This window comes from Oncorhynchus clarkii, chromosome 23 (assembly GCF_045791955.1).
Source record: "Oncorhynchus clarkii lewisi isolate Uvic-CL-2024 chromosome 23, UVic_Ocla_1.0, whole genome shotgun sequence".
In the NCBI taxonomy this organism is placed as follows: domain Eukaryota; kingdom Metazoa; phylum Chordata; class Actinopteri; order Salmoniformes; family Salmonidae; genus Oncorhynchus; species Oncorhynchus clarkii.
The window spans coordinates 2,979,901-3,004,803 of record NC_092169.1 but is presented as its reverse complement, the minus strand read 5'-3'; the positions used below and the strand labels follow the sequence as shown (position 1 = coordinate 3,004,803).

The 24,903-nt window shown below is 42.8% G+C and overlaps 1 protein-coding gene across 1 annotated transcript; it reads right to left on the bottom strand.

The window, feature by feature from the left end:
• Positions 1 to 4,022: 4,022 nt before the first annotated feature.
• On the bottom strand, positions 4,023 to 23,961 carry LOC139381107 (protein SPMIP7). Its single transcript, XM_071124394.1, has 9 exons — positions 23,469 to 23,961; positions 23,149 to 23,240; positions 22,977 to 23,053; positions 22,606 to 22,744; positions 22,391 to 22,458; positions 22,225 to 22,266; positions 21,920 to 22,027; positions 19,835 to 19,930; positions 4,023 to 4,146 (listed from the first exon to the last, which is right to left on the bottom strand). Exons 1-9 carry the CDS (start codon positions 23,959 to 23,961, stop codon positions 4,023 to 4,025), a joined length of 1,239 nt encoding a protein of 412 aa, XP_070980495.1.
• Between the last annotated feature and the right edge of the window lie 942 nt (positions 23,962 to 24,903).

The following is a 24,903-nucleotide window of genomic DNA, read 5'->3' as shown; positions in this document are numbered from 1 at the left end:
TTGAAGCATGGATTCTGATTGGTCAGACTAGCATTGAATAAACCTTAGCGCAGGTACTTCCTGTTTGAGTTTCTGCCCATAGGAAAGGAGGAGAATTAGATTTGCCGAAGGGAGGGCAGGGGAGGGCCTTGTAGGCATTTTGAAAAGTTGAGTAGCAGTGGTACAATGTTTTCCCAATGCGAGTACTACAGTCATGTGTTGGTAGCGTTTTCCTCAGATTTGCTTTGTCCAGTTTAGTTCTTTGAGGGCCATTGTGGTTTTGGCTTGAGGGGGAATATACATGGCTGTAACTATAACCAAAGATAATTATATTTTGGGGGTAATACGGTCGGCATTTGATTGTGAGGTATTCTAGGTCGGGTGAACAAAAGGACTTGAGTTTCTGTATGTTATCACAATCATACCATGAGTAGTTAATCATGAAACATACACCCCAGCCTTTCTTCTTCCCAGAGAGTTCTTTATTCCTGTCTGCGCTATGTACTGAGAACCCAGCTGGCTGTATGGATGGGGACACTATATCCCGAGAGAGCCATGTTTCTGTGAAACAGAGTATGTTACAATCCCTGATGTCTCTCTGGAAGGAGATCCTCGCCCTGAGCTCGTCTATGTTATTATCCAGAGACTGAACATTAGCAAGTAATATACTCGGAAGCGGTGGGTGGTGTGCACGCCTCCTGAGTCAGACTAGAAGTCCACTCTGACTAGCTCTTCTTCGCCGGCGGTGTTTTGGAGCAGCCTCTGGGATAAGTTAAATTGTTACAAACAAAGGATTCAATTCGGGAAAGTCGTATTCCTGGTGGTAATGCTGGTGAGTTACCACTACTCTGGTTTCCAAAAGTTATTTCTGGCTGTATGTAATAACACAAAAGATTTTCTGTGCAAAAAATGAAGAAATAACACACACAAAAAACTAGTGCAACGTGTCTTAGGAGCTAGAAGCAGAGTTTTCCTATCTGTCGGCGCCATCTTACTACCTTAAAATACCCCACCAGACACGCCACTATGGGTTTCTTCACTGTACCCAAACCAAAAACTGATTTAATGTGTTTAGGGCCATGTTTAGGTCCCTTCCCATTTTTACACATTTTGTTACGTCACAGCCTTATTCCAAAATGGATTCAATAAAAAATGTCCACACAAAGAAAGACATTTTTGCTATTGTATTTAAAATAAAAACAGAAATACCTTTTTTACGTAATCTCACTATGAGACTCACAATTGAGCTCAGGTGCATCCTGTTTCCATTGATCATCCTTGAGATGTTTCTACAACTTGATTGGAGTCCACCTGTGGTAAATTAAATTGGACATGACTGGACATGATTTGGAAAGGCACACACCTGTCTATATAAGGTTCCACAGTTGACAGTGCATGTCAGAGCAAAAACCAAGCCACGAGGTTGAAGGAATTGTCCGTAGCGCTCCGATACAGGATTGTGTCGAGGCACAGATCTGGGGAAGGGTACCAAAACATTTCTGCAGCATTGAAGGTTCCCAAGAACACAGGGGCCTCCATCATTTATAAATGTAAGAAGTTTGAAACAACCAAGACTCTTCCTACAGCTGGCCACCCGGCCAAACTGAGCAATCGGGGGAGAAGGGCCTTGGTCAGGGAGGTGACCAAGAACCCAATGGTCACCCTGACAGAGCTCTAGAGTTCCTCTGTGGAGGTGGGAGAACTTTCCAGAAGGACAACCATCTCTGCAGCACTTCACCAATCTGGCCTTTATAGTAGTGGCCAGATGGAAGCCACTTCTCAGTAAAAGCATCCTGAGAATCCAGCTACACAGCCCGCTTGGAGTTGGCCAAAAGGCACCTAAAGGACTCTCAGACCATGAGGAACAAGATTCTCTGGTCTGATGAAACCAAGATTGAACTCTTTGGCCTCAATGCCAAGCGTCACGTTTGGAGGAAACCTGGCACCATCCCTACAGTTAAGCATGGTGGTGGCAGCATCATGCTGTGGGGATGTTTTTCAGCTGCAGGGACTGAGAGACTAGTTAGGATCGAGGGAAAGATGAACAGAGTAAAGTACAGGGAGATCCTTGATGAAACATTCTCCAGAGCGCTCAGGACCTCAGACTGGGGCGAAGGTTCACCTTCCAACAGGACAACTCTAAGCACACAGCCAAGACAATGCAGGAGTGGCTTCGGGGCAAGTCTCTGAATGTCCCTGAGTGGCCAAGCCAGAGCCCGGACTTGAACCCGATCGAACATCTCTGGGGAGACCTGAAAATAGCTGTGCAGCGGCGCTCCCCATCCAAACTGACAGAGCTTGAGAGGATCTGCAGAGAAGAATGGGGTAAATTCCCCAAATACTGTACAGGTGTGCCAAGTTTGTAGCGTCATACCCAAGAAGACTCGAGGCTGTAATCGCTGCCAAATGTACTTCAACAAAGAGTAAAGGTTCTGAATACTTATGTAAATGTGATATTTCAGTTTTTCTATTTTTTAATACATTTGCAAACATTTCTAATAACTTGTTTTTGATTTGTCATTATGGGGTGTTTTGAGTAGATTGATGACGGGAAATAAACCATGTAATCAATTTTAGAATAAGGCTGTAACGTAACAAAATGTGGAAAAAAAGGACTCTGAATACTTTCTAAAAATGCACTGTATTTTATGTTTTGTGTGGACTAGCTAATGGGGATCCTAATAAACTCAACGTTATATGTTCCATCTATCTGTCATCTTCATTCCATGCCTATTCTAGTCAATAAAACTGGGAAAAAGCCTTAAAATATAAGAAAAAAACGCACGATGATCAAGCATATACAGATAAATTATATGATAAAAGATTCAAGTATGTAGGACTCCAGGAGCTGTATGACCAGCTGCATGTAAAGGAAAGAAAACACAAAACTGAAGACACTATTCACATTTGAACCTTATCAACTCCCTCTCTCTGTGGAGGGAGAGAGTGAAAACATTTCCATTTCAGCCCCAACTGTTTCACACACATGAGGTTTGACACCAGAGGTGTCAGCAGTCAGGCTGTCGAACCATTAGGGAGGAAATCCTTCAATCGGTCCAGAGGCCCTACAGGTAGTGAAAGCTCATGTGAATTGAAAAGGTCTTAAACCACTAGCTAAACGATTATTGTATCCTCGTGAACTGTGTTTGATTATTGAATTGAAACATGTTGATTTCTAATGGTGCATAACCATGGGGTGGTATTGAAGAGGAACATGTGGGAGCATGTCTGTTGTTTTTTGAAGGGAAATCCTAGAGTTTTATTTGATTGAGTTCACTGTGAATTTCTTCCAACCCATTCTACAATTCCTTCCACCCCTGCGCAACAAAATTACTTTTGGAGAATTTTTACTACTCCAACCCATTCCTGGCAAGACCCTTTTCAACGCAGAAACACATATTAGATGATGGACAAGAGACAGGAAAGCCGCACACCCCAGTTTCCTGTCAACAGATGAACCTGTAACAACACTCCGTCTTTTATTCACCTTACTGCAGATCTAAGCGTTCACTTCAAAAATGTACCCGTCTAGATTTGTATTACTCAGTAAGTGTTATACCTGCATGATATACCTACATTAAAATAGATCACTTATGGGGAAATTTACATTGACTACACACACATACACATTTCTTATTTCTTATTCTTCCTAAAGAACTGGGTCTTTGGTTAGTGCTCTCACTGTTTTCTTATTCGGAGTGGCTGCGTGGCCGGATTCTCTGGACGCCTCTTCTCGACAGCTAAACAACTGTACCTTCACACACACGCACACATGCACACACACACACGCGCGCAGGCTGGAGAGGACAATGATAACTAAAAGCTCACAGCCCTGAAGTCACAAAACCACTCATCTAAATCAGGGGAATTATGCTAATGAGGTCTTTCATTATTCTCCAACCTCAGCCAGAATCAGTCATTGACATCACATCATTATAGATCTATTCACACACACAGATTGGATGGCATAAAATGGACGACTACATGTTCCAAAGTTTCTCATACGCTTTGTTTAATATTTCTCATGTGTTCTTGAAGAGGCATTAAATAGGAAAAACTGGTCGCTTGGAGTGTAGGAATGGGTTTTGTGGAGGCACAGTGGTCACCATTCTGGACAGAGGTGCAGTGCGAGCATACACCGGAGGATTCCATAAACCCTGATTGGTCCTGTGAAACACATCAACACTGAGGCAGTTAGTTGGAGCATAAATAATATTAAAAGCAGAATTCTAACACATACTTAACTGTGAACTTAACTCATACTTAACACATACTTAACTCTGACCATACAAAAAAATAATGAAACAATTTGCACAATTAAAAAGGTAATAAGTTACGATGAATAGGATTTATTAATATATATATGGAGCTCACCTAAAGTTACAGTCCTGACTTTACAAACATTGGCCCGGCATTTAGCTTACCCACTTTAATTTTGGAAATGTTTCAATGGTAGGGTTGCAAAACTCCTGGTAATTTTCAGAAACGATGGTAATTAACAGTTTATTTTGAACATCTATGGAAATATACTTGAATTATATATATATTTTTAACATCACAAAATCGGATTCTTTATATACTGTATGTGTCTATATTGTTCTTGAGTTTCCAGTGGATAGACCAAATGGTTCAGGAGAAAATAGCCATATTGATGAAAAAATGACAAGACAACAGGGGAGGTAAAGGCAAGGTGAAGAGGGGCAAAGGCAAGGTGAAGAGGGACAAAGGCAAGGTGAAGAGGGGCAAAGGCAAGGTGAAGAGGGACAAAGGCAAGGTGAAGAGGGGCAAAGGCAAGGGGAAGAGGGGCAAAGGCAAGAGGAAGAGGGGCAAAGGCAAGGTGAAGATGGGGCAAAGGCAAGGTGAAGAGGGGCAAAGGCAAGGTGAAGAGGGGCAAAGGCAGGGTGAAGAGGGGCAAAGGCAAGGGGAAGAGAGGCAAAGGCAGGGTGAAGAGGGGCAAAGGCAAGGGGAAGAGAGGCAAAGGCAGGGTGAAGAGGGGCAAAGGCAAGGTGAAGAGGGGAAAAGGCAGGGTGAAGAGGGGCAAAGGCAAGGGGAAGAGGGGCAAAGGCAGGGTGAAGAGGGGCAAAGGCAGGGTGAAGAGGGGAAAAGGCAGGGTGAAGAGGGGCAAAGGCAAGGGGAAGAGGGGCAAAGGCAAGGTGAAGAGGGGAAAAGGCAAGGGGAAGAGGGGCAAAGGCAGGGTGAAGAGGGGCAAAGGCAAGGTGAAGAGGGGCAAAGGCAAGGTGAAGAGGGGCAAAGGCAGGGTGAAGAGGGGCAAAGGCAGGGTGAAGAGGGGCAAAGGCAAGGGTAAGAGGGGCAAAGGCAAGGGGAACAGGGGCAAAGGCAAGGTGAAGAGGGGCAAAGGCAGGGTGAAGAGGGGCAAAGGCAGGGTGAAGAGGGGCAAAGGCAAGGGGAAGAGGGGCAAAGGCAGGGTGAAGAGGGCAAAGGCAGGGTGAAGAGGGGCAAAGGCAAGGTGAAGAGGGGCAAAGGCAAGGGGAAGAGGGGCAAAGGCAAGGGGAACAGGGGCAAAGGCAGGGTGAAGAGGGGCAAAGGCAAGGGGAAGAGGAGCAAAGGCAAGGTGAAGAGGGGCAAAGGCAGGGTGAAGAGGGGCAAAGGCAAGGTGAAGGGGGCAAAGGCAAGGGGAAGAGGGGCAAAGGCAAGGGGAACAGGGGCAAAGGCAGGGTGAAGAGGGGCAAAGGCAAGGGGAAGAGGGGCAAAGGCAGGGTGAAGAGGGGCAAAGGCAGGGTGAAGAGGGGCAAAGGCAAGGAGAAGAGGGGCAAAGGCAGGGTGAAGAGGGGCAAAGGCAAGGGGAAGAGGGGCAAAGGCAAGGGGAAGAGGGGCAAAGGCAGGGTGAAGAGGGGCAAAGGCAGGGTGAAGAGGGGCAAAGGCAAGGTGAAGGAGGTCAGATGTCCTTGAACATCAATTAGGTTATATTCCCAGGCCACTCATTGAAGGGTTCATCGTATTTTCATTCCCTGTCGCTCTTGAGTTTATGTCACAGAGCAGCCTTGTGGCCAAGACGCACTAGGCATGTCTCTCCGCCTGTGCACCCTTCAAACTCCCACCAAACGAGAGTTTCCGCATCAACATTTTTTTTATGTTTCCTTCCCAAGTTCAAAATGCATACAATACTTGCTAGCGTTTCCTCATTCCATTTCCATACCGTTTATTACAACATTTAGACATTTCTGTTTCATGTTTGGTAGACTACGATAGGCACCAAAGTTACATTTTCCTATAGGCCTATCATTTCCTCTCTTCTGAGTGTGTTTATAGTGCACATGAACATTCGGAAGACTCTTGAGGAGTAAGCTAATTTTATTTTCTGAAAATGTGCTTGTTTGCTGTTAGTCTGTGGGTGCGCTCCCTTCCTGCGAGGACACTAATATGAATGAGTTTACTATGATGTAAATTAAATTGTGTTCAATTATGAATGATGATGAAATATTAAGATTAAGTCTGATTTCGACAAATTTACAAATGTAACAAGGGATGTGGAAATCGCCTTTACGTTGTAGAACCGGTTTATTGGTTGTAATTGAAGAGCTTCATTACAAAAGGGCATACTGTATATCCATTTTCAGAAATGTTGGTAAATTAGCTTTTATTGTTTAAAGGAATTATGAAAGAGATTGGTGTGTTTTTTCACTATCTAATCATGGCATGTATTCATTTCAGAGGGACAAAAAATCATGTTTTCTTTGTGCAAATTGTACATATCTGCCTCATTCTCAGAGAAATAAGACGTACTGCTAGGTTTTACACAGTCAAATGTACTGTGTAAAGAACTGTACAAATGATACATTAGTGAAATCAATATTTTTTTTAAATGTATAATATGAGTAATAAGTGTATTCAGACAGTATTTAGAACCCTTCACCTTTTCCACATTTTGTTACGTTACAGCCTTATTCTAAAATGTATTTTAAAAAAACGATTTTGCTCATCAGTCTACACACAATTCCCCATAATGACAAAGCAAACACAGATTTTTAGAATTTTTGCAAATGTATTTAAAATAGAAAACGCAAATATCACATTTAGATAAGTATTCAGATCCTTTACTTGGGACTTTGTAGAAGCACCTTTGGCAGCTTAGAGTCTTCTTGGGTACGACGCTACCAGCTTGGCACACCTGTATTTGGGGAGTTTCTCCCATTCTTCTCTGCAGATCCTCTCAAGCCCTGTCAGGTTGGATGGGGAGCATTGCTGCACAGATATTTTCAGGTCACGAGAGATGTTCGATCGGGTTTAAGTCCGTGCTCTGGCTTGGCTACTCAAGGGCATTCAGAGACTTGTCACGAAGCCATTCCTGCATTGTCTTGGCTGTGTGCTTAGGGTCGTTGTACTGTTGGAAGGTGAACGCCCAGTCTGAGGTCCTGAGCGCCCTGGAGCATGTTTTATCAAGGATCTCTCTGTACTTAGCTCCGTTCATCTTTCCCTTGATCCTGACTAGTTTCCCAGTCCCTGCCACTGAAAAACATCCCTACAGCAGGATGATGCCACCACCATGCTTCACCGAAGGAGTGGTATTGACCAGGTGATGAGCGGTGCATGGTTTCCTCCAGACATGACGCTTGGCATTCAGGCCAAAGAGTTGAATTTTGGTTTCATCAGACCAGAGAATCTTGTTCTCATGTTCTGAAAGTCCTTTAAGTGCCTTTTGGCAAACTCTAAGAGGGCTGTCATGTGCCTTTTACTGAGGAGTGGCTTCCGCCTGGCCACTCTACCATAAAGGCCTGATAGGTGGTGTGCTGCAGAGATGGTTGTCCTTCTGGAAGGTTCTCCCATCTCCACAGAGGAACTCTGAAGCTCTGTCAGGTTCTTGGTCACCTCCCTGACCAAGGCCCTTCTCCCCCAATTGCTCAGTTTGGGTGGGTGGCCAGAGTCTTGGTGGTTCCAAACTTCTTCCATTTAAGAATGCCACAATCCTGTCTCGGAGCTCTACGGACAATTCCTTTGACCTCATGGCTTGGTTTTTGCTCTGACATGCTTGTCTAATCAATTGAATTTACCTCAGGTGGACTCCAATCAAGTTGTAGAAACATCTCAAGGATGATCAATGGAAACAGGATGCACCTGAGGTCAATTTTGAGTCTCATAGCAAAAAGGGTCTGAATAGTTGTGTAAATAAGGCATTTCTAAAAACCTGTTTTCGCTTTGTCATTATGGGGTATTGTGTGTAGATTGATGAGGTTTTTTTTTTTAAATACATTTTTCAACAAGGCTGTAACGTAACAAAATGTGGAAAAAGTGAAGGGTCTGAATACTTCCCGAATGCACTGTATATGTAAAACATGTACATTTTACATTTTGGTAATTCTAGCAGATGCTGTTATCTAGAGTGACACACAGTAAGTGCATTCTTCTTTAGATAGCTAGGTGAGACAACCACATAACACAGTAAAATATACAGCATACAAACATTCAATTCCAGCTAAACAATGGATATATAAAAATGTAGCAAAAAAAAAAACTTTTTCATACACATCTAACATCTATGAATACAAAATCTGAGAACAGTAATATTTTATACACACATGAATGTACCCATAAGCAATTATTTCTGATGAAAAAACACAAATGTGAAAAATTGGTGTAGATCGCATTTTGGAAATAAACTCTTCAATTGCCAATTGCGTAATTGTATGGTCCTGGTAGGTGCCAAGTGAGTATACAGTACGTACCGGCCCTGTTCACACTAGCAGTTTGAAGTGACACAAATAAAAAAATGTGTATATCCGATTCTAATCAGATCTTTTTCCTTCAATCTGAACAGCCAAAAAGCACATGGAATCAGATATTCCAAGACACATTTCAAACCACCTTCGCAGGTGGTTTGAAATTAGATACAAATCTGAATACCGGCCATGCGACTTGTGTCTGCATATCTCGGTACCAACAGCTAACTGCCAAAATAAAGGAAACACTTGAGTAAATGAGGGATACAAAGTATATTGAAAGCATGCTTAGGGTTATGAGTAAAAATGCTGGGCAGGCCTAGTTTCCCATTATTTTGGCTACCATGGCTAGAAGAAGAGATCTCAGTGGCTGGTGTGATTGTTGGGGCACGTTTGGCAGGAGCTTCAGTGGCGAAGACTGCTCAACTTACTGATGTCTCACTATATGCCGTCTAAAGTCACCAGATTTAACCCAATTCAATTCCTATGGGAGATTGCGGAGCGGTGCCTGAGGTATCGTTTTCCACCAACATTAACAAAACACCAAATTATGGAATTTCCTGGGAAGAATGGTGTCACATTTCTCCGATTGAGTTCCAGACAGTAGAAGCTATGCCAATGCTCAATGAAGGTGTTCTGGCGGCTTGTGGTGGCCCAACGCCCTATCAAGACAATATGTTGGGATTTACCTGTAGTCTGTTGACAGTTTGACAAGAACATGTGGTAGGTAACTACCTTGCTAAATGTTTACAAACAAATTAGTGAATGTGCTAGCAAGCTAAACAGCTACCTATCTAGCTAGTTGACTGCTGTGGCTAGCCAAAAAGGACTTATCCTTTGAGGCTTTAAAAGTGTTCTTACACTATGATTTCGAACATTCAAAGCAACTGGGAGACTTCCATGGCCAGCATTGTTGTAACCAAAGCTTGCTACCAAGCAACGTCTGAGTCGGAGGAAGCACAAGCACCACCACCCCTCAGCCTATGCAACTGGACACACACCGGCTATTACCATGACAACTAGCATAGCCATGTCAGCAAATGACCACAGTCTAAACACACAAATACAATTTGATCACTCGTAACTTGCTGTTTGGACAGTCAGAATTTAGAAACTGGATTTGAAAAAAGAAAACAGATTTGAGCATTAAGGCCTACAGCGTGAACAAGGCTTTTGAGGTCCTGTTAGGCAGATTCTGAATCAAGACGACACAGTCTGCGCAGTCTTGCCCTCTACCTATTTCTGTGTAGATAGGACAGATTAAGCCTGATACAGAGGGTATTTCTTTTGGGCTGTTGTTTGTGTATATTTAGTATATCTACTTTGACTGCTGCAAGGTCCCTATTATAAAAGCCTCCTTATGTCCTCCAACAACTTCAACTTGAACTTTAATCATGGCTGCCAATTTGGGAGAGTGAAGGAGAAAGGAGGATTGAGTGATAGTTACATTAGGTTCCATTTGATTGCTCTTAGGGTTGCAAAGGGAGGGAATATTCACAGTAACTTGAGAAATGTATCAGTAAACTACCAGAACCTTGGAAACTTTCAAGGATTTTATGTCATATGTGGAAAAAGGGGCTATTATGATTTGTATACGATGTGTCAAGTTCATGTTGTTAACCCAACCCTTCTGTGTGTGAGGCCAACTCTGGGGTGCCTTCAGTTTCGCTTCAATGTTTGCTATGTTGCGTGATAGCTTGTACTAAACAACACATTTCTCCAAAACAGTGTGCACCGTTCTTCAACAGCCTTTGAGGTACATTTGCTTATGTCTGGTGGTTGTGGCGAGGTCTGACCTGATCAATATGGGTGTGACCATCTGAAATTGCAAAACTTGTGCAGCACACTATATGGTAACTAGCCTCTGGGTCACCATAATCACAACATTTTCCAACTAGTCATTCAGTGCAGTACCGTTTCCGTTGAATTCAACGTTGCACACCATTCTGTAATATCCCGAACTCAACCCCGGTTTGGTTGTCTCTGATTGCCCTCACGGGTGCACCTGTCTGGGTCCCTTTATAATGAGGCATGGACCCACCTTTGTCTCTCTCTCCTCCCGCACTTACCACCAACCCAAGCTCCAGCTTTACGCGCCAACAGTGCCACATCAAAACCGAATGCCACCATGATAGCCACAGCCAGCTGGCCACCAAACACAACAGAACCAGCAATGAAGAAATGTCAAATTAGAAGTAGACGAATAGAAGCAGATGGATAGAAGCAGACAAGTGGCCACAAACCCTCCACAAGGCGCAACACCACAACCACTGGGAGTTTGACAGGGCCTGGTCAGTTTGTTCCATAAAGTTTTTAGTGTGTGGTGAACTGTGGAGGCAAATGTAATTGAAGAAGATGAGGAAGTTGTAATTAGCAGCATGAATTTGTGTGCTTTGCGGGCGGGGGGGGGGGGGGGTGAACAATTATGTGGTGGTTGCAGTCTACAAAGATGAAATTGCATTGATCAAATTAATTAGACTAATTGATTTACCGCGCATATGGCGGGTGCCGCTGCTTATGTTATATATTGTATATATATTGTAGGGATCAGAAAGCTTTACCACTTTAAGTGGGCCGTTCCACGAATAGAGTTCCTTTTATGTCCTTCAAACATTATGTCTGTGCATTTTCAGAAAACACTACATTTAACAGTTGGATCCGTGTTAAAAAATGTCAATTAGCATTGTGTATTTCTTTCAAATAAATGATTCGTTTTCTCTGTAAATCCCCATCGTAAAGTCCTAGTTGTTTTGTTCCTTTGGGAACGTATTTCTAAAGATTTAAATGTATTTACTGTGATTTATTTACATTTGTCCCTCAGGTTCAAGGTCAACCCTGTTATGTGAACTGAGCTCCTGTTTGAATATTGTAAAATAGTCCAATCATAGTGTAAAAGCAGGTGAGTTGGTTCTACTTTTTAGTTCTACTCTTTGCGCTTTATCATATAGTTTTGATGAATGTATTTATGCTTTGAGAAGGCAAATGCATTTTTGAAAATGCATTTCCTGTTTTGCAAACGTCCACAGAGTTCTGTGTCTTAAGTACACTGTTTTGAAAATGGACAACACTGATTGTGACAATAATTGGAGGGAAAAGGCACGATCAGAATGACAGTATCAGCCAGAGTCCAGAGGCCTCCTAATGTTGGCGGCGACAATCAATCAATCCGAGAACATGTCTTTTTGCTTAGTTTTTTGGAAAAAGAGATGGGAGGCCAGCCTTAATCAGTAGAGGAAACAGATCTCACAGGGCGTTGGGCACCAGGAAAATGGACCTGGGTTGTGAAAAACCACCATTACCACGAGCTGCTTTGGATTCAACCATCTGGAGAGAGCTGCTCCAAAAAAGCCGGTAAAATTTGCTCAACTGGGGCCCAACTAGGAAACAGGTTTTTACATCCTGAACAACAGACACACAAGACTCCCTGACTTTGGGGGATGGTTTTTCTCTGCTTATTTGTTATAGTAGACTATAGTATGCAATACATGTTCCATTTGATACTGCTACATAGATTCCAATTCTAATCATTATTTGTGGTCTTCTTCTTTTGTAATTTGAGTACAGTTTACAATGATCTATCTGGGTTTTATATTGACTTCAACATACAAAGAAGTAGCCGTGCGTACTGTTTCTGTTCATTATGAAATAAGGATGAAAGTTTGTATAAGTAAGTATGAAAAACACTTCAATATTTAAGAGACTAAGTCGCGTTGGATAAAAGCATCTGCTAAATGGCATGTATTATTATCATTATAAGATTGGCAGTATGATGAACGCTTCTTTCTTCCTGATTTTTCTTTTCATGGTGTGGTTCTGCTCCCTCTGTGCCAATGTCAACCATTGTTTTTCCTGTGTCACAACAGTCGCTGTGAAGTCTTTTAGGGAACACTGTCATGTGCTATCCACCAACCGTTTTTTTTTCTTTTCAAAAGCGACACAAAAGCTGACAAGCATTATGGGTGATGCGGATCTAACAGAAACATGGGAAACAAAACTTCACATGGAAGTTCGCCTGAAGTTTTTACGGTCCTTACTTCACCGACACCGGTCTGCGACACACAATGTCACTGATAAGCGTCAGTCTGTGCCGCATTGACAAAAATAGATGTATCAGGAGTCACGACGCATTAGTTGATACATTGCGTTCAATGCAAAAAGATATGTGTCAAGCATATTGACACATAGATATGCATCAAGGTAGTTGACACATAAGTCAATACACTGCATTTTAAGGCAAACAAGTTGGTGATACGGCTGCAATGGGTAAATTGGTGAGACTCAGACAGAGAAAGAGAGAGAGAGATGGAGAGAGTAAAGGAAGGAGGGGGGACACATTACGGGAGGGGAGAGAGAGAATAGGTTAAAGGAGGGAGGGGGAGAGATGAGAGAGAGGTATAGGGGTGAGGGGGAGAGAGGTGAAGGGAGGGGAGAGAGAGGAAGAGAGAGGAAGAGACAAAGAGAGAGAGTGGAGGAGGTGAAAGAAGAGAAGGGGGAATAAAGAAGAGGTAGAGAGAGACAGGGGGAGAGAGAAGGAGGGAGAGACAGATGTCTGTCTGTGGGACCCACTTAGAGTTTGGAAATGTTTCAATCGTAGGGTTGCAAAACTCCCATTAATTGACCAAAGTTACAGGAATTTTCGGAAACACTGGTAATTAACAGGTTACTATAGAAATCTATGGGAATTTATATACACTGAGGTGTACAAAACATTAGGAACATCTTCTTAATATTGAGTTGCACCCCCTTTTGCTTTCAGAACAGCCTCAATTGGTTGGGGAATGGACTCTACAAGGTGTCGAAAGAGTATCAAAGGGATGCTGACCGATGTAGATTCCAATGCTTCCCACAGTTGGCTGGAAGTCCTTTGGGTAGTGGAACATTCTTTTTTTTCACCCCTTTTTTCTCCCCAATTTCATGGCATCCAATTGGTAGTAGTTACAGTCTTGTCTCATCGCTGCAATCCCGTACGGACTCGGGAGAGGCGAAGGTCGAGAGCCATGCGTCCTCCAAAACACAACCCAATCAAGCCGCACTGCTTCTTGACACAATGCACATCCAACCCGGAAGCTAGCCGCACCAATGTGTCGGAGGAAACACCGTACACCTGGCGACCTGGTCAGTGTGCACTGCGCCTGACCCGCGGTCCTCCTACTGTCCTGGCTGTACACCGTACACCTGGCGACCTGGTCAGTGTGCACTGCGCCTGACCCTCCACAGGAGTCACTAGTGCACGATGAGACAAGGATATCCTTGCTGGCCTAACCCGGACGACGCTGGGCCAATTGTGCGTTGCCCCATGGACCTCCCGGTCGCGGCCGGCTGCGACAGGGCATGGGCCCGAACCCAGAATGTATATCTGGTAGCACAGCTTGCACTGCAATGCAGTGCCTTAGACCACTGCGCCACCCGGGAGGCGCAATTCTAATACCATACCTAATACCATACCCCGTAGGGCTGAATGGCACACATACACAATCCATGTCTTAGTTGTCACATGGATTAAAAATCCTTTAACCTGTCTTCTCCCCTTCACCTACACTGATTGACGTGGATTTAACAAGCGACATCAATAAGTGATCATAGCTTTCCCCTGTATTCACCTGGCCAGTCTATGTCATGGAAACAGCAGGTGTTCTTAATGTGTATATTTGGTAACTTTGGTAAATTACCAACGGTTTGCAACCCTAATTGCTTCATTGTGGGGTTCAGTGAGCTTTAACATTCTCAGCTTTGCGTTATTTTATGGGTATAGGGACAATGACCAATGAAGCCTCTTGTTGTGCTCTGAGGTGAGCCCTGGCGCGGTCCTCCTACTGTCCTGGCTGTCCACTGCGGTGGTGCTGAAATTGGCAGCGCATCCTTTCATCGCGCTGACTGGCGGTAGCCTTCTGTCCGTGGTCCTGAATCGATGGTTATGGTGTGTGCTGTTTAATGAGCGCATCTTGGCCTGCCAGTCTTCGTGGGGCTTCTCTTCAACATTGTGTGCTTTCTTGCTGAAAAATGAAAACGTTTGTGTATATGGCTGCATTTCAGATAGGCCTACATTTTTCTACATTTTGGATGTCGCAGTAGTACAGGACCATTGCTGTGCCTAGCCTACTCAAAGAAGTTCCCTCTGTCGTCATTCATTTTCATTACACACAGTCATTGTGTGATAGGCTACTGTACAAGTGATGTCAATAGTATGAAAACGACACACAGCCTACTTTTTCAAAACCTCCCTGCTCTCTTGCTTTAGCGTGTGTGTGCGCGTGTGTGTTGCTTTCTGAATGTGAATGGGCATTTACTGTTATTCACGGCAGATTCAAATAGGCTACTGTCAGGTAGGAAATGGCAAATTTGCTATGAATATAGAATATGCACTAAGTTAAATTTAGTTTGCTTTTCTGAAACTCTCCCACAGAAAATATTGCACACCTGGAGAAGTGGCGGCATGGCTTACTGTAGGTTGCGCACATTATGTAGCGTCACAAATTCGACAGAAATGTAGCATATAGTTGTAATGATTCAAGTTGAAGCCATGAAGCCGGTAAGAATCTTTGATAGGCTAGTGGTGCTCATTCTGTCGAGCTGATCTGTGCGTGTCGGTAGGCGCAAATTATTTGTAGGCCTATGGCAGCTACGGCTGCATTTTAGACACACTTATGTCATAGCGGGGGCGCATATCTTCCTTGTATTTATATAACACAATTGTATTAAACAACAGTTCTAAAAAACAACCGTTGTTGATGTGTCCGGTTACATTTCAGATACATTTTTTGTACATTTAAACAGCAGTAAGTGTCATGTACAGTGGGGCAAAAAAGTATTTAGTCAGCCATCAATTGTGCAAGTTCTCCCACTTAAAAAGATGAGAGAGGCCTGTAATTTTCATCATAGGTACACTTCAACTATGACAGACAAAATGAGAAGAAAAAATACAGAGAATCACATTGTAGGATTTTTAATGAATTTATTTGCAAATTATGGTGGAAAATAAGTATTTGGTCACCTACAAACAAGCAAGATTTCTGGCTCTCACAGACCTGTAACTCCTTCTTTAAGAGGCTCCTCTGTCCTCCACTCGTTACTTGTATTAATGGCACCTGTTTGAACTTGTTATCAGTATAAAAGACACCTGTCCACAACCTCAAACAGTCACACTACAAACTCCACTATGGCCAAGACCAAAGAGCTGTCAAAGGACACCAGAAACAAAATTGTAGACCTGCACCAGGCTGGGAAGACTGAATCTGCAATAGGTAAGCAGCTTGGTTTGAAGAAATCAACTGTGGGAACAATTATTAGGAAATGGAAGACATACAAGACCACTGATAATCTCCCTCGATCTGGGGCTCAAAATGATCACAAGAACGGTGAGCAAAAATCCCAGAACCACACGGGGGGACTTAGTGAATGACCTGCAGAGAGCTGGGACCAAAGTAACAAAGCCTACCATCAGTAACACACTACGCCGCCAGGGACTCAAATCCTGAGGTGTCCCCCTGCTTAAACCAGTACATGTCCAGGCCCGTCTGAAGTTTGCTAGGGAGCATTTGGATGATCCAGAAGAAGATTGGGAGAATGTCATATGGTCAGATGAAACCAAAATATAACTTTTTGGTAAAAACTCAACTCGTCGTGTTTGGAGGACAAAGAATGCTGAGTTGCAGCATACCTACTGTGAAGCATGGGGGTGGAAACATCATGCTTTGGGGCTGTTTTTCTGCAAAGGGACCAGGACGATTGATCCGTGTAAAGGAAAGAATGAATGTATCGTGAGATTTTGAGTGAAAACCTCCCTCCATCAGCAAGGGCATTGAAGATGAAACGTGGTTGGGTCTTTCAGCTTGACAATGATCCCAAACACACCGCCCGGGCAACGAAGGAGTGGCTTTGTAAGAAGCATTTCAAGGTCCTGGAGTGGCCTAGCCAGTCTCCAGATCTCAACCCCATAGAAAATCTTTGGAGGGAGTTGAAAGTCTGTGTTGCCCAGCAACAGCCCCAAAACATCACTGCTCTAGAGGAGATCTGCATGGAGGAATGGGCCAAAATACCAGCAACAGTGTGTGAAAACATTGTGAAGACTTACAGAAAACGTTTGACCTCTGTCATTGCCAACAAAGGGTATATAACAAAGTATTGAGATAAACTTTTGTTATTGACCAAACACTTATTTTCCACCATAATTTGCAAATAAATTAAATAAAAAATCCTACAATGTGATTTTACAGGCCTCTCTCATCTTTTAAAGTGGGAGAACTTGCACAATTGGTGGCTGACTAAATACTTTTTTCCCCCACTGTATACTCCCTCTCTGGCCTCTAGGTCATCAGGCTGCTGATTATCCCGCACACCTGTCACCATCGTCTCGCGCACCTGCGCCTCATGACACTCACTTGGACTCCGTCACCTCCTTAATTATCTTCCCTATATCTGATTCCTCAGGTGTTATTGACTCTGTTTTCATGTTGGTTTGTGTTACCTGTTTATTGTTTAATTTACTTATTAAAACACTCACTCCCTGAACTTGTTTCCCAACTCTCAGCACACTCGTTACAGTAGGACCAATCTGCCTTGTTATATTAGGGCTCGAAAGTGATACTAGTTGTGCCTCCCAAGGATTTAAAATAACTCCTCAGACATATCCTAAAGCCGGGCCTGGATACAGTACTTATAAGATTGCAATTTGCCCTCAGTTTACTGTCCTTAACAGAAACATTTAGGCCCAGGATTCAATCTTACTGCTCATTGACGGCAATAGCACCTTTTAAAGACAATGTTCACAGAGACCGCATTCACAATAAAATATGCATACGTCTGCTCAATCGGAAATAACCTATAAATGTAAAGCGCGCTATAACGTGGATCTGCTGCTGATTGGATTTGAACCCGGCCTTGGTTCATTTAAAAACTAAAGGTATTCCCCACATTTTAAATGGGCGTCGCACAGATACCATGTTATTACATGGAATTTAGATTTCATGGTGAAATTAAATGTAACCACATAAATACTTTTAATTTGAAACTACAAGCAGTTCTTTCGTTTCATTTTAGTAATAGTTGGATATCTAATCTTCAGCTACAATGTATAGCAGAGTAATTATATTGCGGTTAGTATTGGATATTGTCATACTGCATACAATCATTAATGTAAGAAACATGGTTCCTATGGGTATATTGGGGACACATTAACAAAAGTCATCCTAAACACATTCTCAAAACATCCATATTGTGTTCGGGCAACAATACTGGGGGAATCTTTAGAAAACTTGTATAACTAAGGCCCAAACTCTTTGCTTGGTGCTGATTGCTATGGTATGACAGGACTTGAAAAGCTTGAGCCAATACGAATTCTCCATTTGATAAACAAGTAGTCATGTGGATCAGCTTTAATTCCCAAAACTTCCAAGTGATACGATTGGTAACTAGCTGCTTAGATTGTATTCAGAACTCCTTAACATTTTAAATAATACAGTATATGATTTTTGAGCTATCATGTCACAATTCAAAATAACTATATTTTTATTTGAAGTTTGTTGTTTCGAATTTTGATTTTTTTTTTGCAGGATTATTATTTAAATAAAAACATATTTTTCCTCTACCTGCTGTGGTTCTGAACTGATATACACTACATGACCAAAAGTATGTGCTCATTGAACATCTCATTCCAAAACAATGGGCATTATTATGGAGTTGGTCTCCCCTTTGCTGCTACAACAGCCTCCACTCTTCTGGGAAAGATTTCCACTAGATGTTGGAACATTGCTGCAGGGACTTGCTTCCATTTAGCCACAAGAGCATTAGTGAGGTCGTGGCACTGATGCTGGGCGATTAGGCCTGGCTCGCAGCCGGTATTCCAATTCATCCGAAAGGTTTTCGATAGGGTTGAGGTCAGGGCTCTGTGCAGGCCAGTCAAGTTCTTCCACACCGATCTTGACAAACTATTTTTTTTATGGATCTCGCTTTGTACACCGGGGGCATTGTCATGCTGAAACAGGAAAGGGCCTTCCCCAAACTGATGCCACAAAGTTGAAAGCACAGAATCGCCTAGAATGTTATTGTATACTGTAGATTTTCCTTTACTGGAACTAAGGGGCCAAGCCCGAACTATGAAAAACAACTCCAGACCATTATTCCTCCTCCACCAAACTTTACAGTTGGCACTATGCATTCGGGTAGGTAGCTTTCTCCTGACATCTGCCAAACCCAGATTCGTCAGTTGGACTGCCAAATGGTGAAGCGTGATTCATCACTCCAGAGAAAGGGTTTCCACTGCTCCAGAGTCCAATGGCGGCGAGCTTTACACCACTCCAGGCAACGCTTGTCATTGCGCATGGTGATCTTAGGCTTGTGTGTGGCTACTCGGCCATGGAAACCCATTTCATGAAGCTCCCGACGAATAGTTATTGTGCTGATGTTGCTTCCAGAGGCAGTTTGGAATTCTCTAGTGAGTGTTGCAACCGAGGACAGACGATTTTTACATGCTGCGCGCTTCAGCACACGGCGGTCCCATTCTGTGAGCTTGTGTGGCCTACCACTTCACAGCTGAGCCATTGTTGCTCCTAGACATTTCCACTTCACAATAACAGCATTTACAGTTGACCAGGGCAGCTCTCTAGCAGAGCACAAACTTGATTAACTGACTTGATGGAAAGGGGGCATCCTATGATGGTGCTACGTTGAAAGTCACTGAGCTCTTCAGTAAGGCCATTCTACTGCCAATGTTTGTCTATGGAGATTGCATGGTTGTGGGCTCGATTTTATATACCTGTCGGCAACGGGTGTGGCTGAAAGAGACAAATTGACTCATTTGAAGGGGTGTCCACATAATTTTGTATATATAGCGTCGCTCAAGGACAAAACAGAACATTCCTTTGTGAAATAAAGGTACCATAGGGCCCACACAAGCCGGGTGCACACTACTAAAAACATTAATTTTGTTATCAAGGAATTGTCGGTCTAATCACTGGCAAGCCCATGGATGCCTTGGGGTTTACACTCATCGACGTAGCCTGCGGCAGATGTTGTTAGAGAGTTTAGGATGCCCTCTAATGGATTATAGTGGTAACCCTTGTCCAATGTGAATGGAAAAAAAAAACACTTGTTTCACATACTGTATGTCCCACACAGCTGAATGAGGTTGACATATATGTAATATGGTAATGAATCATTGTGTATGTAGGGTACTAGGGACTCACCATGGGGCAGAGCTGGGTAGACGAGGCAGACTGAACCCAGAGGACCGAGCACCATCACAGTGAGCCTTGCCGGTATAGCCAGGGATGGTGGGGCGGCTGGGACAAAAATATTGTACATTTGTACATTATTCATAAATTGCATACAGTCCACTGTACAATGGAAAAAAATGGACATACACCACCGTTCAAAAGTTTGAGGTCACTTAGAAATATCCTTTTTTTTTTTTAAGAAAAGCACTTTTTTTTGTCCATTAAAATAAAATAAAAAAATTATCAGAAATACAGCGTAGACATTGTTAATGTTGTAAATGACTATTGTAGCTGGAAACGGCAGATTTTGTATGGAATATCTACATAGACGTACAGAGGCCCATTATCAGCAACCATCACTCCTGCTTTCCAACGGCACGTTGTGTTAGCTAATCCAAGTGTGTCATTTTAAAAGGCTAATTGGACATTAGAAAACCCTTTTGCAATTATGTTAGCACAGCTGCAAACTGTTTTTCTGATTAAAGAAGCAATAAAGCTGGCCTTCTTCAGGTTGAGTATTGAGTATCTGGAGCATCAGCATTTGGAGTTGAGTATCTGGAGCATCAGCATTTGTGGGCTCGATTACAGGCTCAAAATGGCCAAAAACAAAGTACTTTCTTCTGAAACTCGTCAGTCTATTCTTGTTCTGAGAAATGAAGGCTATTCTATGCGAGAAATTGCAGAGAACCTGAAGATCTCATACAATGCTGTTTACTACTCCCTTCACAGAAAAGTGCAAACTGGAGCTAACCAGAATAGATAGAGGAGTGGGAGGCCCTGGTGCATAACTGAGCAAGAGGACAAGATTGGCTAGTTTGAGAAACAGATGCCTCACAAGTCCTCAACTGGCAGCTTCATTAAATAGTACCCGGAAAACACCAGTCTCAACATCAACAGTGAAGAGGTGACTCTGGGATGCTGGCCTTCTAGGCAGAGTTGGCAGAGTTGCAAAGAAAAAGCCATATCTCAGACTGGCCAATAAAAATAAAATATTAAGATGGGCAAAAGAACACAGACTCTGGACAGAGGAACTCTGCCTAGAAGGCCATCATCCCGGAGTTCCCACTTCACTGTTGACGTTGAGACTGGTGTTTTGCGGGTACTATTTAATGAAGCTGCCAGTCTTGAGGACTTGTGAGGCGTCTGTTTCTCAAACTAGAAACTCTAATGTACTTGTCCTCTTGCTCAGTTGTGCACCTGGGCCTCTTTGAGCCTGTAATCGAAACCACAAATGCTGATGCTCCAGATACTCAACTAATCTAAAGAGGGCCAGCTATATTGCTTCTTTAATCAGAAAAACAGTTTGCAGCTGTGCTAACATAATTGCAAAAGTGTTTTCTAATGATCAATTAGCCTTTTAAAATGACAAACTTGGATTAGCTAACACAACGTGCCATTGGAACACAGGAGTGATGGTTGCTGATCATGGGCCTCTGTACGCCTATGTAGATATTCCATAATAAATCTGCCATTTTCAGTTAGTCATTTGCAACGTTTACAATATCTACACTGTATTTCTGATCTATTTTATTTTATTTTAATGGACAAAAAATTTACTTTTCTTTCAAAAACATTTCTAAGTGACCCCAAACTTTTGTACGGTAGTGTATATCCAATAGAATACAATTTAATGAATGACACTATAAACAAACAGATCATACGTTTGAATGTGTGTGATTCCAATCTTACTAGAATCTTCAATGCCACCAATAATGCTTAGTGTATTATTAGTCAAGGTATCTTGTGTAAGGTAGCCTAGTGGTTTGAGTGTTGGGCCAGTAACTGAAAGGTTGCTAGATCGAATCCCCGAGCTGACAATGTAAAAATCGGTTGTTCTGCTCCTGAGCAAGGCAGTTAACCCCTGGGTGCCAAAGAATTGGATGTCGATTATGGCAGCCCGCCGCACCTCTCTGATTCAGAGGGGTTGGGTGAAATGCAGAAGACACATTTCAGTTGAACGCATTCAGTTGTACAACTGACTACGTATCCCCCTTTCCCTTATATTGGGCAAGTGTGGTATAATGATCAGCGAAGGTACATCATGAAGATACATACTGTGCCGTGGGAGTGTATGGGGGCAATGTGGTCCGCTGCATAGTCAAGGGGTAGAAGTCATGTCCTGTCTTATCTATGTTGTCCATGTTCATGGACCCCACCACACCACTCCAATGACATAAAGAGGACACACAACAAGCACGTCCAGTCACACTCAGAGACACATTTTCACTCTTCCTCAGAGGCACTGCTTTAGCCTACACATGAACCTACAAACAAAACAAATTGATGTGAAAAAAAAGATAACAAAAATAGTAAAATACAAAATGTTGGCAAGAGCACAAACAGAGGCTAGAACTTCTTACCCATACAATGGAATTTGGCAGGTGTTTGGGCAGGGACTGGTGCTGTGAAATAAAATGAAACAATCTTAGAACAAAGAAACAGGCTTGTTTTTTCAACAAGACGAGCATCTAGCAAAATCCGTTCTTGTAATTACATCATGAAATAAGGCTAGGCCAAAACACTCACAATGTTATAGGTTTCCTCACTTCATTCCTAGCACGAAGCTGGTGTCTGTTCCAATGGGCTCCAATCGCCTTAGAGAAGAGTTAGAGGCAGCACCATTTCTGCATTATTTGTTAGTTTAGGGTGTCCCATTAAAACCAAATCCTCTCATTCCAACTGGGATGGACAGCATTTAAATGAACTTCAGTGTTGTGTATTTTCCAAACACATGCACTCACCTGCCACAGCTCTGGTTCTCTGTGGTAACACTTCTGGGTGAAATGCTGATTCACAGGGTCCGCCATTTTCTCAAGGGTGGTTGCCGGGGGCTTCACGCGCCGCGGTAATTTTGCGTCCCAACCGACGTCCTCATAGCCCCTGCAAGTTAATATATGACACAGCAGGGTGACACACTTAGGCCTACACGGTTTGTGATTTATTAAAAAAGCGCACACAAGTTAGAATATAACTGGATGCTCTGGTTGCAATGTCTTGATCAGGCACAAGGTCAAAGAAACCATATGATACATATCAGAATGGAACACGGTGACTATATTATGCTGCACAATGTGTTTGGGAGAAAATATGAAGGTCCTGGTTGGCACCTGACCTCTGAACAACTGAAGTGTAGATATAACGTTGTGCTGCCTTCTCTATCCACTGACTGGGGCCAGAGGGGCTGACATCCTTCAAAATCAAACACATAAACAATCAACAAGATTTCACTTCACTGCTTTGAAACCGTTGAAAATGTATCATTATGTAAATGCTTAGGGTTATACCAGGTTCTCTCTTTCAGGGAAAAAACTGAAGGATTTCAAGGTACATGGCATTTTGGGAGGCCCTGGTTTCACCTTCGAATGACTTGTCCAACCTGTTGACGACATATCAGGCTAGTAAAGTGCGGGAAACTGCAAGCCTATTTGGCATAGTAGGCTACAGTGAAATGTTGGATTTATATACATACAGTCTTTATAACTAAAATAAATACATTTGCCTAAAGAATTGGGTCGGCTTATGTGTATTATGCTATACTGTTAGCCTTATAAGTGTACTTCACATTTAACTTTATAATTAGGCCTAGGTTAGTTTAAATGTGTACCTCCAAGACTGGCCCGAAGAGCTGCGTCTGGCATTGTCCTTGAGTTCCATGCCTTGTTTTCTGACAGGTCGCAGGCTGATGGCCTGACTGAAGGAGTCTGGGGCCTTTCTCTGGAACCGGCGGCGACCCATAATCCAGACGGAATATAAGGGATATCTATAAATTGAGGTCTTCCTTTAGTTGCCAAATCCACCTCAGCCCCCGCACTTAGATGCCCAGAGCACGGATCAATCAACAAGACCTCATCTCGTAAAGGCGCCAAGGGCGCGTTGTCCGCAGGTGGATGGGCCAGTAGGTTGAATTTCGAGAATGCACTCCTCTGTTGTTCTAGTAAACTTTTAAAGTAATATCTTCCCTCCGGACCTCTCTCGCAGGGCAAGTTCATTTGCCTGTGCATCCATCTTGCACTAACTCGGTTTACATTTGATTGCAGAAGTCTGACCCGGTGCAAATCCGTAGAGGATGGCTCAGATGGAACGCACACTCCAGCCATCGTTTAATCGGACACCGAGTGACAGACCAAGATAAAAAAATAAAAAAAATCAACCCACGATTGCTTGAGTCACAGAGCCTTTGTTGGATAACTATGACGGAGTCAAGGCAGGTAATGACTTTCTGAGTATCTTGTTGCCTGGAGACTGCTATGTTGGCTGCTGGGTCAAATTACTGATTTGGAAAGAGGATCACCCTTTCAAGGATTTAAGCAAATCAATGATTTAATCAGAGAGAGAAAATAAGAATAAGATTACATGTATTTAGATTGTAATATCGTTTGGCTATAAACACTTTCTGTGCATTTGTGGTGGTGGTTTGAGGGTTGGTGGAGCAAAAAGGATCTAACACAGGGGATGATATTACAAGGAGAATTTGCAGAATGGAGCTCCCCTGTAATTTGGAGGAAATTCAAAATAATAACAAATACATTTACCCACTTAAGTATGCACTGCACAGCGGGCATTCTCTTTATTTAATGTGTGCATTATTTTCAGCAATACCTGTAAATGATCACTAGATGGAGGCACAGATCCACTATCTATGACAATTCAGTATCCTAATAGTAATTGTAGACCTACAATTTAGGCCTAGTGGATATGTGATAGTTTTTCTTGGACAGAACCAGTATGGTGACAATAATATAATACGTTTGAAGTTGTTGCATGTAAACTATCCAGTGTGAAAATTAAAAGTCAAAATTCAAAACAAAGATAGTGCTGACAGTCTGACATGACTATTAGGAATAGCTGACTTTTAATTTGAAGCAAGACAAATACAGTAGGTGCATTGGATACACAAGGATTGTTCATTTGTAAATGGCTTGATCTGGTGATATTGCTGTTCTGCCTGCAAAGGGCTGTTTTGTTATGTGCAGTGGAGCAAATTACATCACATACAATCTGCTTCAGTGCCCATACATTAGAAGATGCTTGGGTTGTTA